The sequence below is a fragment of the Chlorocebus sabaeus genome, chromosome 6 (assembly GCF_047675955.1).
Source record: "Chlorocebus sabaeus isolate Y175 chromosome 6, mChlSab1.0.hap1, whole genome shotgun sequence".
In the NCBI taxonomy this organism is placed as follows: Eukaryota; Metazoa; Chordata; class Mammalia; order Primates; family Cercopithecidae; genus Chlorocebus; species Chlorocebus sabaeus.
In genome coordinates this window covers 25,943,810-25,963,531 of record NC_132909.1, presented here as the reverse complement: position 1 = coordinate 25,963,531, position 19,722 = coordinate 25,943,810, and the positions used below count along the sequence as shown (strand labels likewise).

At 46.0% G+C, this 19,722-nt stretch overlaps 1 protein-coding gene across 2 annotated transcripts in view; it reads right to left on the bottom strand.

Moving 5' to 3' along the window:
• SLC7A9 (solute carrier family 7 member 9) overlaps window positions 1–19,722 on the bottom strand; it is a 42,292-nt gene that overhangs the window by 5,533 nt on the left and 17,037 nt on the right. For both annotated transcript variants that reach the window (XM_073016672.1, XM_073016673.1), the window contains exons 5-11: window positions 19,340–19,465; window positions 18,998–19,097; window positions 17,704–17,748; window positions 16,931–17,054; window positions 15,535–15,638; window positions 7,821–7,917; window positions 6,040–6,189 (exon numbers count right to left, since the gene is read on the bottom strand). In XM_073016672.1, coding sequence (XP_072872773.1) covers window positions 6,040–6,189; window positions 7,821–7,917; window positions 15,535–15,638; window positions 16,931–17,054; window positions 17,704–17,748; window positions 18,998–19,097; window positions 19,340–19,465 — 746 coding nt within the window. The remainder of the gene's footprint in view (window positions 1–6,039; window positions 6,190–7,820; window positions 7,918–15,534; window positions 15,639–16,930; window positions 17,055–17,703; window positions 17,749–18,997; window positions 19,098–19,339; window positions 19,466–19,722) is intronic.

Here is a 19,722-nt window from a genome sequence, read left to right as displayed (position 1 = left end):
GCTGATCTCGAACTCCTGATCTCAAGTGATCCCGCCCGCCTTGGCCTCCCAAAGTACTGGGATTAAAGGTCTGAGCCACCATGCCCGGCCAGAATTTATGTACTTTTATGTTCTATTTCTATTAATATTTCCTCTTGGACCCAAAAGTTTAACTTTTTTCTTTTATCAATTTCCTGTTTTGTTTCATTATAGACAGAGAATGTTATTTGCTTTTTGTTTGTTTTGATTTCTGGGGTTTTTCTTTTTGAAATATCAAGGTTTTCTTCATGGCATTCAAAGCTGTCAGTTTTCAGACAGGTCCCATTTGCACCTGAAAAAGATACTCACTGTTGTTGGGGTTCAGGGCTTGATAAAAACCTCTAAGGTCTATCTTGCTATATTTTAGATCTCCAGTCACTTTTACCAGTGCTGTGTCCAGATCTGTCTTGGCTTGAAGGAGGTGTTTTCCAGTCACCTGTCATTAACGTGTTTCTCCCTCCCTGGATTTCCTGCAGTTTCTGCTTCGTAAAGATGGTTGCTATATGGTTTCGTGAATAGGTTTTCAAAACTTCTCTCTTCATTGTGGGATTTTAGCATTTAGCATGGCCTGTCTTTGTCTTAAGTAATGCTTTGGGCCTGAGCACTTGTCTGATAAGATCACAGCCCCTGTTTTTCTGTGTATTCATTTGCTTGATACTTCTCTGCCTATCCTTTTAATTTTTCACAGCTTTGAAGATCCACCTGAAAAATCTTTTACTCTCAATGGCTGATGTAAGTCCAGTTTAAACTGAGTAAGCCCGTTTATTCATATAATGATAAGTCTGGTCTCCATTCTCTTGTGTCGTTTTATCTTTCTGTATACAAGCATCCTCTACTTACTGTCAGTCTTGTGTCCTTGAAGAGTGATGTTCTGTGGGAGAACTCCCCAGGCCTGTGTCCCTTTTTTTAAATTCACCATAGGAAACCTCAGATTTCCTGCCAGGTGCGGTGGCTCACACTTGTAATCCCAGTACTTTGGGAGGCCAAGGCAGGCGGATAACTTGAGCCCAGGAATTCAAGAGCAGCCTGGCCCACATGGCGAAACCCCATCTCCACAAAAAATACAAAAATTAGTCAGGTGTGGTGGCACGCACCTGTGGTCCCAGTTATTTGGGAGGCTGAGGTGGGAGGATCGCTTGAGCCTGGGAGGCATGGTTGCAGTGAGTTATAATCACACCACTGCACTCCAGCCTAGGTGACAGACGAGATTCCACCTCAAAAAAAAAAAAAAAAAAAAAAGAAAAGAAAAGAAAAGAAACCTCAAATTCCCAACCAAAACACAGTAAATGCACCTATAAATAACATGTTACCCAGCACAGATTGCATTAGATGGTAAACTGCATTTAAAATAATTTTTGGTGACCAAACAGTTAACATGGCTGTTGACCAATGACTGCCTTTAATGCAATAACATGGTCTCACAAGACGTGAGACACTCACACCTCACACTGTCAGTACGCCTGCATGTGACTGTCAGCACGCCTACACATGATTTTGACATGTGTTGAATTTGGAATGTAACTTGAAACTTTTATCACACATTTTATTAAGAGTTTATACTACATTTTGGGGATTCAAATACTAATTTTTCCATATAAATATCAGCTGGAAATGAGAGCATTTAGAGATTCATGGATTCTATAGTTAAGGGTGTTAAAAGCTAATAAGCAAAAACTAGCAGACAAAAACTCCTAATAAGCACTCTACAAGAAAACATCAACCAGGAAGATACTCTGAGGGGTCCTCCTGTACAAGGCTTTATAGATAGGGTCTTTTACAGTATGGTCTGTTTTGTTCCCTCCTCCTCTGTTTAAATGTTAAATGTTAAATTTTAATTATTTCATATATTCTAAGCACACCTCCTCTTTTCTAATGTGTCTTTTGGTAGGTATGAAGGATATGTTTTTGTTCTGAGAGTTACTCTAACTGTTATAGCAAATATATCATAACTAATATATTTTAAAGGGGACTAAGGGTATTATTATATAAGGATATATTCTGTATATGTGTATTTATATAAGAATATATATAATAGGCACAATCTATACCTATAATAGGCATATATACATATATTTAATGCTATATATTATATATGTGTTGTATATCTGTTATATATTATGTATATATACATTATATGTACATAATACATATATGTATTATGCCTATAATATATACATATATAACATATACATATATAATATATCCTTATATAATACCCTTAGTCCACTTTTAAAGATATTATATATGTATATATGTACTTATATATATAATTTATATGTATAACAGACATGTAATTATACACATATACATACATATATGCACATATATACATATACACATAATATATACATATATCTATTATACACATATTACCTATATTTTACATTACACACATATATAGTACACATATATGTATATATTATATGTAATACCCTTAGTCCCCTTTTAAAGATATGAATTATATTAACTGAGCCTATAATACCCTAGTTTCTTCTTTTTTTAGACATTATGTATAATAAGCAGTAATGAAGTTAGCTAGGCGTTCTCTTCCTCCCGGCATCTAATTTAAAGTGGCTTCCTTACTGGCAGCTTGTCTGGCATACTTTCCTCAGTTGGCATATACTTTTCCACGTGCTTTCTCTCCATGTTTTTGTACGATATTGCCAGTGCATAATAGTGGCATACACTTCTGTCTCCTTTCTCTCTCATCATTATTCTTAGTTCTATAATTTGATATATTCACCTTTGCCAGTGACTTTTTGGTTTCTGAAACTCATTCTCTGGGTGATTCCTCAAGGTCTCATGTAATTGGCTGGGTGCGGTGGCTCACGCCTGTAATCCAGCACTTTGGAAGGCTTAGGTGGGTGGATCACAAAGTCAGGAGTTTGAGACAAGCCTGACCAACATGGTGAAACCCCATCTCTACTAAAAATATAAAAATTAGCCAGGCGTGGTGGCACATGCCTATAATCCCAGCTACTTAGGAGGCTGACACAGGAGAATCGCTTGAACCCAGGAGGCAGAGGTTACAGTGAGCCAAGGTTGCGCCACTGCACTCCAGCCTGGATGACAGAGTGAGACTCTGTCTTTAAAAAAAAAAAGTCTCGTGTAAGGATATTTGCCTTGAGTTCTTTCATACTGGTGACTGTAGACTTTATTCTGCAAGATCAGTTTGGCTGGGTATAAAAATTTGGCTTGGCCAGGCGTGGTGGCTCAAGCCTGTAATCCCAGCACTTTGGGAGGCCGAGATGGGCAGATCACGAGGTCAGGAGATCGAGACCACCCTGGCTAACACGGTGAAACCCCGTCTCTACTAAAAAATACAAAAAACTAGCCAGTGAGATGGCGGGCGCCTGTAGTCCCAGCTACTCGGGAGGCTGAGGCAGGAGAATGGCATGAACCCGGGAGGCGGAGCTTGCAGTGAGCCGAGATCACGCCACTGCACTCCGGCCTGGGCGACAGAGCTAGACTCCATCTCAAAAAAAAAAAAAAAAAAAAAAATTTGGCTTACATTTTCTTCCTTTGAGTAGTTTAAATATGTTGCTCCACTCTCTTGTGGCATGAAGTGTTGGTGATGAAAAGTTTGAGGCCAGAATTATTTGCTTTCCTTTATAAGTGAATTGCAGACGCAGGTGGGAACAGGAAAAGGGGAGTGGATGCCCAAAGCATTTTTTTAAAGCTCTGTAATTTTATCAGCATATATTTTTGCTGCCGATTTTAGCTCAAATTTTCCAGTTACATTGTATGCCTTTCAATATGTTGGTTTAAGATCCACCCTCCACTTTTCCTCCCACCCCAGGAAACATTTCTTGAATTATAGATTTTGGGAATCTGTTACTTGCATTTTCTCCTTCAGAGACTCCAATTATGCATGTGTTACATTCCCCACCTGCCCCACCCCTAGTTTTTTTTACTGTCCCCTTGTTTTCTCTCAAACCTTTTCTATTTCTGTCTGATATTTGTTTTCTTCCTTTTGGCCCTCGGTTTCCTAGCATGTTTATTTGCTCTTATTTTTCTTTTCTTTTTTTCTTTGAGACAAGGTCCCTCTCTGTTGCCCAGGCTGGAGTGCAATGACACGATCTTGGCTCACTGAAGCCTTGACCTCCTGGGCTCAAGCAGTCCTCCCATCTCAGCCTCCCAAATAGCTGGGACTATAGGCATGCACCACCACACCCAGCTATTTTTTGTAGAGACAGGGTCTTGCTGTTGCCCAAGCTGGTCTTGAACTCCTGGGCTCTAGTGATCTTCCTCCTTTGGCCTCCCAAGGTACTGGGATTACAGGTGTGAGCCACCACACTCAGCCTCTGTGTTCTTTCTTTTTCCTTCTTGCCCACTCTTTATTTCTGAAATGATTTTTTTTTCCCTAAAATGATGTTTTGAAGTGCTAATGGGACATGGCGTCTCTGTGGAGCCCCTTCCCAGTTGAGAGATCTGTATCCACAGGCTCCAGCTCCTTGACCGATATGCTTGCCACGTTCCGTGTCCTTTCTCTCCCAGCAGTTGTTTCTCTTGCTGTTGTCTTCAGTGATCCTTACCCTTCCGGAAAGGAGTTTTTGTGGGGAGTTTCTGGGATCCTCAAGGGCTTCAGCCACTGCAGCCCTGCTCCCCCACCTCCCCTGGGAGTCCTCTGATCTTCCCACTGAGAACCTCTCTCCAGGTGTGCCCTCTCTCCTGGAAACACATGGGGCTGGAGGCTAGTGGGGCGTTCATTTAAGAGTCTGGAGTTGGTGGTGAGACCTCATTTCCTTGATTTGTGTTGACAATGTTGGCTGAAGGGTTTTTCCTTTGGTATCCTAGAGGCTCTGTTTCTATGAGGGATTTTGTGCAGATTACAAGTCTATGCTACTGTCATGGTTTTGCCTGCAATGACTTAACCAAGGTGGATCTGCCAGGCTCCAGGCAGGCTGTGCCATGGCTCAGCTAATGGCAAACACTTGTCCATAGTCAAGATACAGGGCCAGAAAGACCACTGGACGTATCTCTGAAAACAAAGTCCTAAAGCTAAAGACATTGTCCTTGTTCTCGTCCTAGCTACTTAAGCCCTCAGCTTACCTTTTTCTTATGTCTGTTATCATAAGAATTAAATAGCAGTTGTTTTTTTTTTAAAGCCCCTTAACGTAACAACAATAAAATTCGACTTCATCCTTATTGGTATATAGATCCATGCCAGCCATGCAGGGAATGGGGGGGGGAGCCCAAAACAGATGGTAGAAATAGACTGAGTGGTTGCTTGCACAGCAACGGGTCTGGGACTAGAGTTCAGAAGTTCCCATCAGTCTATGAAAGGAGGCCAGGCATGGTGGCTCACACCTGTAACCCCAGGACTTTGGGAAGCCGAGGTGGGAGGATCGCTTGAGCCCAGGAGTTTGCGACCAGCCTAGGCAACACAGTGAGACACTATCTCTAAAGAAAAAAAATAAAACAAGAAAAATCTATGAAAATATATGTGTGAGAGATATCAGAACTGGGCTGGGTGCAGTAGCTGACACCTGTAATCCCAGCACTTTGGGAGGCCAAGGCAGGCAGATCACTTGAGGTCAGGAGTTAGAGACCAGCCTGGCCAACATGGTAAAACCCTGTCTCTACTAAAAATACAAAAATTAGCTGGGCGTGGTGGCAGATGCCTGTAATCCCAGCAACTTGGGAAGCTGAAGCAGGAGAGTCGCTTGAACCTGGGAGGTGGAGGCTGCAGTGAGCCAGGAATGTGCCACTGCACTCCAGCCCAGGCGACAGAGTGAGACTCTGTCTCAAAAAAAAAAAAAAAAAACAGAGAGGTAGACCTCTTTGGTTACAGAGATAGGCCACAGGTATTCATGATGACTTAATAAGATGAATAATAAGGTGGCTAACTGGATCATAAACTATGCTATGAAGAGTAAACTCCACTCTAAAATATGATATTTTAAAAGAGTCAAGTCAGATTAGAACTAGAAGCCATGCCCCTAGCATTTGAAAGAGTTACCTCTATCTAATTCATTAAACAATCCAAAGCCACTTGTGACTCTGGGGCTGCAAGCTTACCTTGATAGGCCTTTCCAGCTCTTTCCTTGTAAATCTCATCACGATGAGTCCTAGAATCGTCAGGCCATAAAAGAGCCATGCGGCAAAGCTGAAATAATTAACTAACGAGTTTATGTCACCAGGGATGATATAAATTGTTGCTATGATACCCTAATAGAAAGAAGAATGGATTCGTACGTCATTACTACAACAAAACACTGTTCTCCCGTCACAGAAGACCGAAGAAGCAGTTTTTCTTGTGGAAAAACACTTCAGCAGGAAAGGAACTTCCCAGGCATTCTGTGATAGTTGGGGTTAAACCTGACTTTGGCTATGACAGCTCTTCTCTATGAAGCCTGCAGAAAAGACCTGGGAAATTTCTGAATCTTTGAAGTTGTGATTTTAAGCAAGGGAGAAATAAAGTTATTAGGTTGATGCAAAAGTAATTACGGTTTTTTTGTTTTGTTTTGTCTTTTGAGACGGAGTCTCACTCTGTCACCCAGGCTTGAGTGCAGTGGCGCAATCTCGGCTCACTGCAACTTCCACCTCCCGGGTTCAAGAGATTCTCCTGCCTCAGCCTCCTGAGTAGCTGGGATTATAGGCAGGCACCATCACGCCTGGCCAATTTTTGTAGTTTTAGTGAGATGGGGTTTTGCCATGTTGACCAGGCTGTTCTCGAACTCCTGACCTCAGGTGATCCACCTGCCTCAGCCTCCCAAAGTACTGGGATTATAGGTGTGAGCCACCATGCCTGGCCAGTAATTGCAGTTTTTAATGGCAAAAACTGCAATTACTTTTGCACCAACCTAATATGTATGAATGTTATACCAGCTTCATAATTACAAATTTTCCTCAAAGAGTTTTCTAATGCGGGCCAGGGCCCTGGATTAGAAGCTCAGGTCTAGTCTTGGCCTGTGTTAGTTGCGTGGCCCTGGACTGGTATTTCCTGGGTGTGTTTTCAGAATGATAGAGAAGTGCCTCTCCTCTGGGGGAACGGCTGTAGACCAGCCCTGGGGTAGAAATGTCGATGGTTTATCAGTGCCCAGAACAGTTGCACAAAACAAGGACCATGCACCACAGAGAAGCTCCCATCAGAAGATGTCAAAGGGGTGGTCAGGCATGGTGGCTAATGCCTATAATCCCAGCAGTTTGGGAGGCTGAGTTGGGCCGATCACTGGAGGCCAGGAGTTCGAGACCAGCCTGGCCAGCATGGTGAAGCCCCATCTCTACCAAAAATACAAAAACAAGCCGGGCGTGATGGCAGGCCCCTTTAATCCCAGCTGCTTGGGAGGCTGAGGCAGGAGAATCGTTTGCATCTGGGAGACGGAGGATGCAGTGAGCCAAGATCATGCCACTGCACTTCAGCCTGAGTGACAGAGCAAGACTCTCAAAAAAAAAAAAACAAAACAAAAAAAAACAGTCAAAGGGCATTTACTGCATAAGGATCCAGTGACTTCTCAATCATTAGAGCATAATGAGAGGCTGCTGTCAGTAACCACCTGGGAAAATGTCTTACCCTCCTTCCCTGTAAGCTAGTAGGCTTTTATAGAGTTTGTTACCAGCAGCCCAGCACAGACGAATGCACACAGAAGCATTGAGGGCACACACTGTCTTTCGCGGATAAATTCAGACAAAGGAGCAGACGTTGGGTACATTGTTTGACCTATCTTGGGATTCTTTCTATATCTATTTCATGGCAAGGAATAAGGGCATCTGGGTCATTTGGAAGCCACCGGGCTTAGCACCCCGCGGATGGAGTGTCCCCGCCTTGAAGATAGGCTGTTAGCGGGATTCGTACTCACGTGGAAGATGATGGCGGGGGCTGGAGTGAGGCGCTTGACGCTGATGTAAGAAAGCACTTTGAGCATGTGGCCCTCCCGGCCTGCCACATAAATAAGTCTGGAAAATAACAACATGGGAATCCGCTGACCAGAGTGCAGACAATCTGTCCAAGACCACCGAGGACGTGTGTTCCGGGGTCCACTAAGGAGCCCTCGGAAGGTTCATGAAGGGAGCTGAGCGGGGACCTGGGCTTCAGATGAGGGTCTGTCTTTAGGAGAGGAGTGGGTTTTGGCAGAGTGAGTGAGGAGGTTAAACACAATGAGAGACTAGGTGTGGTGGCTCATGCCTCTAATCCCAACATCTTGGGAGGCCAAGGCGGGAGGCTCACTTGAGCCCAGGAGTTGGAGACCAGCCTGGCAACATAGTGAGATCCTATCTCTACAAATAACTTTAAAATTTTTTTTAATTTACCATTTCTTTGTGTTGGGAACATTCAAAATCCTCCCCTAGCTATCCGAAGCTACATGTTAATATTAATGTGAGCTCTGGCCACCCTGCAGCGTGTAGAACACTAGAACCTATTCCTCCTGTCTAGCTGTAATTTTGTATCCTTCAGTAAGGCTCTCCCTGTCTCCCCTTCCCCCTACCCTTTTTAGCCTCTGGTATCCTCTGGCTAACCAGAATTTCTTGAAAAGGTTACCGTAATTAAAAATTTGGGCCAGGCATGGTGGCTCACTTCTGTAATCCCAGCACTTTGGGAGACTGTGGCGGGGGCATCACCTGAGGTCAGGAGTTTGAGACCAGCCTGGCCAACATGGTGAAACCCTGTCTCTACTAAAAATACAATAAATTAGCTGGGCATGGTGGTGCACACCTGTAGTCCCAGCTACTCAGGAGGCTGAGGCAGGAGAATCGCTGGAACCTGGGAGGCAGAGGTTGTGGTAAGCTGAGATCGCACCATTGCAGCTAAGATCGCACCACTGCACTCCAGACTCCAGCCTGGATGACAAAGTGAGACTCTGTCTCAAAAAAAAGAAAAAAAAAAGGCTAGGTGTAATGACTCACTCCTTAATCCCAGCACTTTGGGAGGCTGAGGCAGGCGGATCATGAGGTTAGGAGTTCGAGACCAGCCTGGCCATCATGGTGAAACCCCGTCTCTACTGAAAATGCAAAAAATTAGCCGGGTGTGGTGGTGGGCACCTGTACTCCCAGCTACTCAGGAGGCTGAGGCAGTAGAATCGCTTGAACCGGGGAGCCGGAGGTTGCAGTGAGCCGAGATTGTGCCACTGTACTCCAGCCTGGGTGATAGAGTGAGACTCCATCTCAAAAAAAAAAAAAGGAGAAGATATAAAAAACAGGAGCCTGGGCTGGGCATGGTGGCTCGCCTGTAATCCCAGCACTTTGAGAGGCCGAGACAGGTGGAGTGCTTGAGGTCAGGAGGTCAAGGACCAGCGTAACCAACATGGGGAAACCCCGTCTTTACTAAAAATACAAAAATTAGCTGGGTGTGGTGGCGGTCATCTGTAACCCCAGCTACTCCATAGGCTGAGGCAGGAGAATCACTTGAACCTGGGAAGCAGAGGTTGCAGTGAGCCGAGATCGCACCATTGCACTCCAGACTCCAGCCTGGGCAACAGAATGAGACTGTCTCAAACAAACAAAACAAAAACCCCAGGAGCCCTTGAAACATAGCAGACAAAAATCGGCAAATTCAATTTGAGCAAAAGATTTGAACATTACAAGTTACAATCTTGATGATCACATAAAAATCTAGATATAATTGTGGAATACACATTGTCTTCAAGACCATAGGAAACATAAAAATAGCAGCGAGCCACGAAGGGCATTTTCAAACTTCTAAAGAATTGAGGCCAGGCACAGTGGCTCACGCCTGTAATCCCAAGACTTCGGGAGGCCGAGGCGGGTGGATCACTTGAGGTCAAGAGTTCAAGACCAGCCCGGCCAACATGGTGAAACCCTGTCTCTACTAAAAATACAAAAATTGGGTGTGGTGGCAGGCACCTGTAATCCCAGCTACTTGGGAGGCTGAGGCAGGAGAATCTCTTGAACCCAGGAAGTGAAGGTTGCAGTGAGCCGAGATCATGCCACTGCACTCTAACCTGGACAACAGAGCGAGACTCTCTCAAAAAGATAAATAAATAAAAAGAATTGATATCAGGCCAGCCACTGTGGCTTACGCCTGTAATCCCAGCACTTTGGGAGGTTGAAGTGGGAGGATTGCTTGAGGCCAGGAGTTTGAGACCAGCTTGGCCAGCATAGTAAGACCTCACATCTACAAAAAACTTAATATTAGCCACACATGGTGGCACGTGCCTGTGGTCCCAGCTACTTGAGAGGCTTAGGTGGGAGGATCACTTAAGCACAGGAGTCTGAGGCTGCAGTGAGCCATGACTGCGCCACCACACTCCAGCCTGGGCGACAGTGAGACCCTGTCTCCAAACGACAACAACCAACAAAAACCCCAAACCAAGACTTGATATCATAAAGGTCACATACTCTTAACTACAGCACAATAAAATCGGAAGTCAATACAAATGCCACAATGACCCATCTATTTACAACTACATAGCTTAACTTTGAATTGATATGAACTCGATATTAATTCCCAAAACAAGTGAAACCGGGAGGATGGGAGTTGATAAAAGGAAGGGGGATTTAGACTCAGGGTGAATACTGTCAAAGATTTTTGTCAGTCCTCCAGAAATTAATATACAAATTCCATGCAATCAGAACGCAAGCAGGACTTTTGGAACTTTTGGACAAAATCATTGTAAGTGCATAGGGAATACTAAACAGGCAAGGAGAAGTCTGACATGGGAGCGCTAGTCCTGCCAGATTTTACATGACCAAAGCTACAAACCCTTTTTTTTTTGTTTTTTTTTGTTTTTTTTGTTTTTGAGAGACGGGGTCTCACTCTGTTGCCCAGGCTGGAGTGCAATGGTACAATGTTGGCTCACTGCAACCTCTGCCCCACCGGGTTCAAGTGATTCTCCTGCCTCAGTCTCCCAAGTAGCTGGGATTATAGGCGCCCCCCACCACATCAGGCTAATTTTTGTACTTTATGAGAGAGGATTTCACCGTGTTGGCCAGGCTGGTCTTGAATTCCTGACTTCAAGTAATCTGCCCACTTTGGCCATCCAAAGTGCTGGGATTACAGGTGTGAGCCACCATGCCTGACCTGTGTCATTCTATTTAGATGAAACGTCAAGAAGAAGCAAGATTATAGAGACAGAAGCAGCTTAGTGGTTGCCTGGGGCTGTGGGTGAAAGCAGGGATTAATTAGGCAGTGAGCAACCTTTTTGGGGTGATGGAAATGATCTAGAATTGGATTGTGATGTTTTGCACGGCCTTATAAATTTATGAAAATAATTGAGTTGTACAATTACAAAGGGTGAGTTTTATGATATTTGTGCCTTAATTGGAACTGTTAAAATTGTGTTTGTGTATACTAACAATAAGCCATCAGAAACTGAAAATTAAGCAATTTTTTTTAACAATACCATTTAGAATAGTATGAAAAATAAAATTCTTTGGAATAAATTTGACAAAAGATGTGCAAGAACTATATACCAAAAACTACTCAAAAAACACTTTTTTACAAAAAATTAAGCCAGGCACAGTGGCTCACACCTGTAATCCCAACACTGGGAGGCCGAGGCAGGTGGATCACTTGAGGCCAGGAGTTTGAGTTCGAGACCAGCCTGGGCAACATGGTGAAACCCCATCTCTACCAAAAATACAAAAATTAGTCAGGTGTGATGGTGTATGCCTGTAATCCCAGCTACTTGGAAGGTTGAGGCATGAGGATCGCTTGAATCTGGGAGGCAGAAGTTGCAGTGAGCTGGGATCGTGTCACTGCACTCCAGCCTGGGTGACAAAGCAAGATCCTGTCTCAAAAAAAAAAAAAAAAGGCCAGGCGCGGTGGTTTATGCCTGTGATCCCAGCACTTTGGGAGGCCGAAGCGGGCAGATCATGAGGTCAGGAGATCGAGACCATCCTGGCTAACACAGTGAAACCCCATCTCTACTAAAAATACAAAAAATTAGCCTGCATGGTGGCAGGCGCCTGTAGTCCCAGCTACTCGGGAGGCTGAGGCAGGAGAATGGCGTGAACCTGGGGGATGGAGCTTGCAGTGAGCTGAGATTGTGCCACTGCGTTCCACCCTGGATGACAGAGCGAAGAGCAAGACTCCATCTCAAAACAAACAAGCAGAAAAACACCACCACACAAACAAAAAGTTGTTTAAAAAAAATTAAAGACCTAAATAAACAGTCCACCCATAGATTGGAAGACTCAGCTTTTTTTTTGGAGACAAGATCTCACTCTGTCTCCCAGGCTGGAGTGCAGTGGTGCAATCTCAGCTCACTGCAGCCTCGCCCTCCTGGGCTCACGTGATCCTCCCACCTCAGTCTCCTGAGTAGCTGGGACCACAGGCATGTGCCACCATGCCTGGCAAAGTTTATTGTATTTTTTGTAGAGATGGGGGTCTCACTATGTTGTCTAGGCTGGTCTCTAACTCTTGGGCTCAAGCAGTACTCCCCCTCGGCCTCCCAAAGTGCTTTGATTTCAGGTTGAGCCACCGTACCCATGCTGGAAGACTCAGTACTTTTAAGACAGCAGAGTCTTCCCCCGGTTGATCTATAGATTCAACACAGTCCTGATCAAAATCCCAACAGCTTTACTGTAGAAACTGGCAAGCTGATTTTCATATTCATATGCAAGTGGGAAAGCTGGCGGAATGAAATTGGACCCTTATCTCACCCCTTAGACAAGAAATCTACTCAAAATGGATGTAAGACTTGAAACTGTAAAATTCCTAGGAGAAAACGGGGCAGCTCTGTGACATTGGTCTGGACAATGAGGTTTTTTTTCTTTTGAGATGGAATCTCACTCTGTTGCCCAGGCTGGAGTGCACTGGTACAATCTCAGCTCACTGCACCTTCCGCCTGCCAAGTTCAAGTGATTCTCCTACCTCAGCCTCCTGAATAGCTGGGATGACAGGCATCTGCCACCATGCCCCGCTAATTTTTGTATTTTTAGTAGAGATGGGGTTTCACCATATTGGCCAGATTAGTCTCGAACTCCTGACCTCAAGTGATCCACCCACCTAGGTCTCCCAAAGTGCTGGGATTACAGGCGTGAGCCACTGCGCCTGGCCTTGGGTATATATTTGAATGAACTGAAATCGTATGTCAGATACCTGCACTCTCATGTACCTCTGGGTATATACTTGAATGAATTGAAATCCACATGTCAGGTGTCTGCACTCCCACATTCATTACAACGTTCTTCACCACAGCCAAGACACGGACACAACCTAAGTGTCCATCAACAGATCAATGAATAAAAATAATGTTACAGATACACAATGGAATACTATTCAGACTCTAAAGAGAATGGAATTCTGCCAGTTTTTGACAACAAAGATGACTCTAGAGAACATTATGCTACGTGAAATAAGCCAGACACAGACAAATATCCCATGACCTCCCTTATATATTATGGAGTCCTAATTAGGGAAAATGAGTCAGGCTGGTGGGACCAAGGGAAAGCCAAAAGAGAGAAAGCAGGTAAGCTACAAGCCTGCCCTTCTTCATGGTCCAGGACACACAGCCCCCTGCACAAATAACACAATCTTCCTGTGCCCAGTGATCGCCAGACCCTCAGCTAATAGAAAAATGCAAGTTAGCTCACTGCAACCTTGGCATGGTCGGTACTGCACATGCCCCTGTCCAGCAACACAGCACAAGCGCCCTCCTATAAAATCCTCAGCAAGCCTTTGTCTCTTTGCAATCAGCTCCTCTCTCGCTGACCTGCCCATTGCACCCTTGCAATGTATTTTCCTGCTTTCTCTAATAAATTGGCCTTTCCTGACCTACAGCTGTCTTGGTAAATTCTTCTTATCCCTGTGCCACCAGCCCAGATAGTTGTAATGACCGGCGACATACGTGAAATCTAAAAATTGAAACACAGCAATAGAGAGTAGAATGCTGGTTACCAGAGGCTGAAGGAAGAGGGGCCTGGGATGGCAAAAGGGGCAATGTTGGTCAAAGGCTACAGAGTTTCAGTATGATGGGAGGAATAAGCTCTGGTGATTTAATGCACAGCAAGGTGACTATTGTTTTTTGTTTGTTTGTTTGTTTTGTTTTGTTTTGTTTTTTTGAGACGGAGTCTTGCTCTGCCGTCCAGGCTGGAGTGCAGTGGCCGGATCTCAGCTCACTGCAAGCTCCGCCTCCCGGGTTCCCGCCATTCTCCTGTCTCAGCCTCCCGAGTAGCTGGGACTACAGGCGCCGCCACCTCGCCCGGCTGGTGTTTCGTATTTTTTAGTAGAGACAGGGTTTCACTGTGTTAGCCAGGATGGTCTCGATCTCCTGACCTCGTGATCCGCCCGTCTCGGCCTCCCAAAGTGCTGGGATTACAGGCTTGAGCCACCGCGCCCGGCCAAGGTGACTATTGTTAATAACAGTGTATATTTCAAAATGGCTAGTGGATTTTAAATGTTCTCATTGCAAAGAAGTATGTGAGGTGATACATGTTAATTAGCCTGATTTGCTCATTCCACAATGTTTACATGTATTGAAACATCACACTGTACCACATCCATATACGCAATTATTGTTATTATTTTTTAGAGACAGAGTCTTGTTCTGTTACCCAGGCTGGAGTGCAGTGGTGTGATCATGGCTCACTGCAGCCTGGAACTCCTGGGCTTACACAATCCTCCCACCTCAGCCTCCCAAGTAGCTGGGACTACAAGCATGGGCCACCACACCCAGCTAATTTTTAAATTTGTTTTTGTAGAGACGGAGTCTCACCATGCGGCCCAGACTAGTCTCGAACTCCTGGCCTCAAGGGATCCTCCTGCCTCAGCCCATATAAACAATTATTATTTGTCAATTTAAAAATAAAATAAGGCTGGGCACGATAGTTCGTGCCTGTCATTCCAGGACTTTGGGAGGCTGAGGCAGGAGGATCCCTTGAGCCAGGAGTTCGAAACCAGCCTGGGCAACATAGTGGAACCCCGTCTCAACTAAAAATACAAAAGTTAGCTAGGTGTGGTGGCATGTGCCGGTGGTCCCAGCTACTCCAGAGGCTGAGGAGGGAGGATTGCTTGAGCCGAAGAGGTGGTGGCTACAGTGAGCCAAGATCGTGCCACTGTGCTCCAGTCTGGACAACAGAGTGAGAGTCTGCCTCAAAATTAATTAGTTAATTAAAATTAAAATTTAAACATTTATAAAGAAATACAAAGGATGTAGCCAAAATGCTTTTGACAAAGAACGAAGTTGGAGGCGTGTATTTTGGTTTGGCTTTAGAAGAATGATTTTATGGTATTTCATTTTTTAACATATGTAGACTTTGTCATTTTCACTTGGAAATATATCTATCCAGAACACTGGACAACTGTGTTACTTCCCTTCACCTCAGCATGGGCAGCTTCCCCGCCATGTTTGGAACTAGGGCCCTGGAGTGGAAAGGCGGAGATTCCAGGTAGCCTTGATCAATTCCTGTGTGCAGGCCCATCCAAGCCTTCCTGGCCAGTTGGCGGTGTGGGTTCAAGCCACATCCCTCCTCCTGGATTTGGGTCTCCTACTTGTGCTGCCATGGGTTTCGCCTGGCAGAGCCCTGAGGATTTGAGCTGTGTGTCTTCCTCAGGGGTGACATTGGTTTCACCGCCCCTGCCCACCCTGGGAGTGACGGCCGGGGGTCCCCTACCTGCCCGCTGTGAAGCAGCTCCCGTTAGCAGCACCGATGGTTGAAAATGCCACAAAAAGTGGAACGACCCAAGACGCTGGATAGAGAACGCGGTCACCAAACGTCTGTGAGAGAAGCGAGATGAGTCCTGAGGGTCTTCTCGGCTTCCTAGAGCGGCCGGCCCCCAAAAGCTATTCTGGCCTCCCAGGGGACCCAGGGACCCACCTTGCCTCGGGGCACAGCCTCTGACTTCTCCACTGCAGAGGAGAGAGGAGAACGCCACTCACCTACCTCCAGATATTGTGATGGCAAGAGAAATCTCTTATGCACTACTCCCTGGCATCAATCAATCAATCAATCAATCTATCTATCTATCAATCAATCAGACGGAGTTTCGCTCTTGTTGCTCAGGCTGGAGTGCAATGGTGCGGTCTCAGCTCACGGCAACCTCTGCCTCCTGGGGTCAAGCAATTCTCATGCCTCCGCCTCCCAAGTAGCTGGGATTACAGGCACGTGCCACCACACTGACCTAATTTTTATATTTTTAGTAGAGATGGGATTTCACCATGTTGGCCAGGCTGGTCTTGAACTCCTGACCTTGTGATCCGCCCACCTCGGCCTTCCAAAGTGCTGGGATTACAGGCATGAGCCAACATGCCCAGCCAAATCTTTATTTTTTAATTTGATTTTTTTAGAGACAGGATCTTGCTCTGTTGCCCAGGCTGGAGTGCAGGGGTGTGATCATGTCTCACTGTAGCCTCAGCCTCCTGGGTTCACGCGATCCTTGGCCTCAGTCTTCCAAGTAGCTGAGACCACAGGCACTCGCCACCACACCCAGCTGCATAATTCTTGGTCATTTCAATATCCTGACACCTTCACCCCTCACTTCCCCGAACCCCCACTCCAACTGGAATGGCTGAATTCTCCCTCCCACCTTAGCAGCCCCCAGTCTCATGGTCAGTGACCTCAACGCTTATCCAAACTGTGTCTCCTCCACCTTCTGCATTCCCAACACTTGGTTGTCTGTTTGCAACCACAGGAGGCCCCCAGCCACCTCTTCACTGACCCCAATGCCTCTCACCTCTCAGCTTCTATGATTCATTATTATTTAGGGTGGTGCAAAAGTAATTGCCATTTTTGCCATTGAAAGGAATGGCAATTACTTTTGCACCAGCCTAATATAATGACCTCCCCCGACTCCCTGGCACTTTCTGCCTCTGCTTCATGCTTGCCTGTCAAACCCTCACCCTGGCTAGCCCAGCCCTGCCTCTGACTCCATGCCGTGCATGCCCAGTCCGTGCCCCCGTCCGTGAATATCGCCCTCCTTCCCTGGGAGGGAGCTCACCTTCAGTGCTGACACCTGCCTTCCCCCTTCCCACAAGCCACAGCCCACCAGCGGCGATGCCCGAGCACTCACCACGGCCACGGCCTGGGACTGCAGGAGTTCAGTGGCAGTCATCACGGTGAAGTAGGACACATTTATGAGGATGTAGCACACCGTCACCAGGGGGATCCCGATGATAATGGCCAAAGGCAGGTTTCTGGGAGGGGCAATGACACGGAGACCCACGTTCAGACCACAGCCTCCTGTGGGAGATGGACGCCCTCCCAGGGAGAAGATTTGCAGGTAGCAGAGCCCCAGCAGGAACATGAGACATTTTCAAATGGGAATGCCGCCTCTCTCAGACTCCAGAGCAGTTCACATGGAACTGTTTATAAAGCAGAATAAGCCAGAGATAAAGGAAGACCAAGCTCCTCCCTCCCTTAGTAGCCACTGCTCTGCCCCAAACCAAACCAAACTCTAAACGTGCATAGTGAGCTCATAAGAAACCATTCGCTGGCCGGGCGCGGTGGCTCACACCTGTAATCCCAGCACTTTGGGAGGCCGAGATGGGCGAATCTCTTGAGGTCAGGAGTTCAAGACCAGCCTGGCCAATATGGCAAAATCCCATCTCTACTAAAAAAAATCCCATCTCTACTAAAAAAATACAAAATTTAGTGAGCCAAGATTGCACCACTGCACTCCAGTCTAGGTGACAGAGCAAGACTCCATCTCAAAAAAAAAAAAAAAAAAAAATTCACTGTCGGGAAGGGCATCATGGAATAACCAGGGAAACAGCTCCAGTCTTCACCAGGAGAAGAGAAATCAGCCTGCCCGGCTACTGTCCCCTGCACTGATTCAGCTGTTACCTGTAAGGGTTTCTAAGTTCTTCTGTGATATAATTGAGTTGATTCCTGGAAAAAGGCAAGTAACAAGCATCACACACCTTGACTTTCTTTTTCCAATATGAAACCCACAATAATAAATTTTGGCTTCATTTAAGATTCTCTACCAAAGAAAAAAATTCTCCTGCAGAAATTCCAGGTGAATTTCTTTCCAGGTTAATGGCCCTGCTAGTGGTGGGGTCTGGGGTCCTACCCAGACCTACACATCTGTCAGCTGGTTGAGTCTTTGCCCTCCTTGGGAATCACATGGATTTTCAAGAATAATCAGGAGTAGTGAGTCCCCAGGGGGCTTTGAAAAAATGGGATATTTCTTTGTCTGAAAAGAGAATGAAATCTATAAATGCTTTGCAGGAGAGAAGGACCAGCGTTATAGACGGAACCTGAGGGGTTCAAGCAATTGCAGTGCGCCGAGATCGCGCCACTGCACTCCAGCCTGGGTGACAGAGTGAGACTCTTGTCTCAAAAAAAAAAAAAAAAAAAAAAAAGACAAAACAAAGTCTCATCCACTAAACCCGATAAATACATAAAATGTATATGGTATTATTTATTTTTGTAGGGCAGCCCCCAAACCGTAATAGGTTCAAAGAGGCTCCCAAACCTAATGATTTTCAAGGTTAAATAGAAGAACTATTGAGTGTTCTTTGTTTAGTCAAGAGCTTGAGGCTGGACACGGTGGCTCACGCCTGTAATCCCAGCACTTTGGGAGGCCGAGGAGAGAGAACTGCCTGAGTGCAGGAGTTTGAGACCAGCTTGGGCAACAGAGAGAGACTCTGTCTCTACAAAGGATAAAAATAAAAAATTACCCGGGCATGGTAGCTCCTATCTGTAGTCCCAGCTGCTCAGGAGGCTGAGGCGGGAAGCTGGCTTGAGCCCAGGAGTTTGAGGCTACAGTGAGCTATGATTATACCATTGCACTCCAGCCTGGGTGACCAAGTGAGATCCTGTCTCTAAAAAAAAAAAAAAAAAAAAAAAAAAAACGAAAGAAAACCCGAGCTTGGGCCCTGGCTGCGTCTAATTGGGCTGAGCCTCTGTTGGCCCGGTGGGTTCTACACAGAGCGCTCTGGCTGACTGAGCCGGTGTCTCTGGGAATAAAGGGTAGAGGTTGTCGCATGCTTCACAAAAAGGAAATGGGAGGGTGAATGTCAAGGTCACACCAAACCCCAGAGAGGGGAACTCATTGCTTTCCATGACAGGTGGAGTTAAAGTCGCCTGGAGAACCCACCCACCCCCAGGCTCAGGACATCTCAGGACGCCTCACCATCCATCGTAGGCCCAGAGTCCATTGTAAAACGCCAGGCTGATGGCTCCCACAGACAGCTGGGCGCCCTCGAAAGAATTATCAAAATTCTTTGTGTTTCCTGTAATGAAGCCAGACAGTGAATGGCGGGTGTCAGCCGGCCAGATCTTGAGTGCATCTCCACGGGAAAGACGGGCATGATTGTGACCCCAGCTTATTAAACACGCCCTGCAACTAAGGATCCCTCCCACTGAGTTCCCACCACGCTTCCTTGGCAATGGGCTCGTGGGGCAAAACTGCTCCACTCCCAGTGGAAGGGGGTTTGGTGTGTGCCCGTGCAGGGCCCGCCCTCCCGTGGGTCACCTTGGGCCAGAAGCACGAGCCCGCTGATGATGATGATGGCTACGATCACCAGCTTGGCCGCGGTGAAGATATTCTGGACGTAGCTTCCCAGCCGCACGCTCAGTGAGTTCACCGTCGTGATGAACACTGGAAGGGTGGGGGCAGTTTCTGCATTTATGGTTTTCAACAAAGCCCTGGAGATAGTCTCCTTTCTTTTCTATATTTTTTAACTTTTTATTTTTAATTTTCTTTTTTGAGATGGAGTCTCACTGTGTCACCCAGGCTGGAGAGCAGTGGCATGATCTCAGCTCATGATCTCAGCAATCTCTGCCTCCTCGGTTCAAGCAGTTCTCCTGCCTCAGACTCTTGAGTAGCTAGGACGACAGGTGCATACCACCGTGACT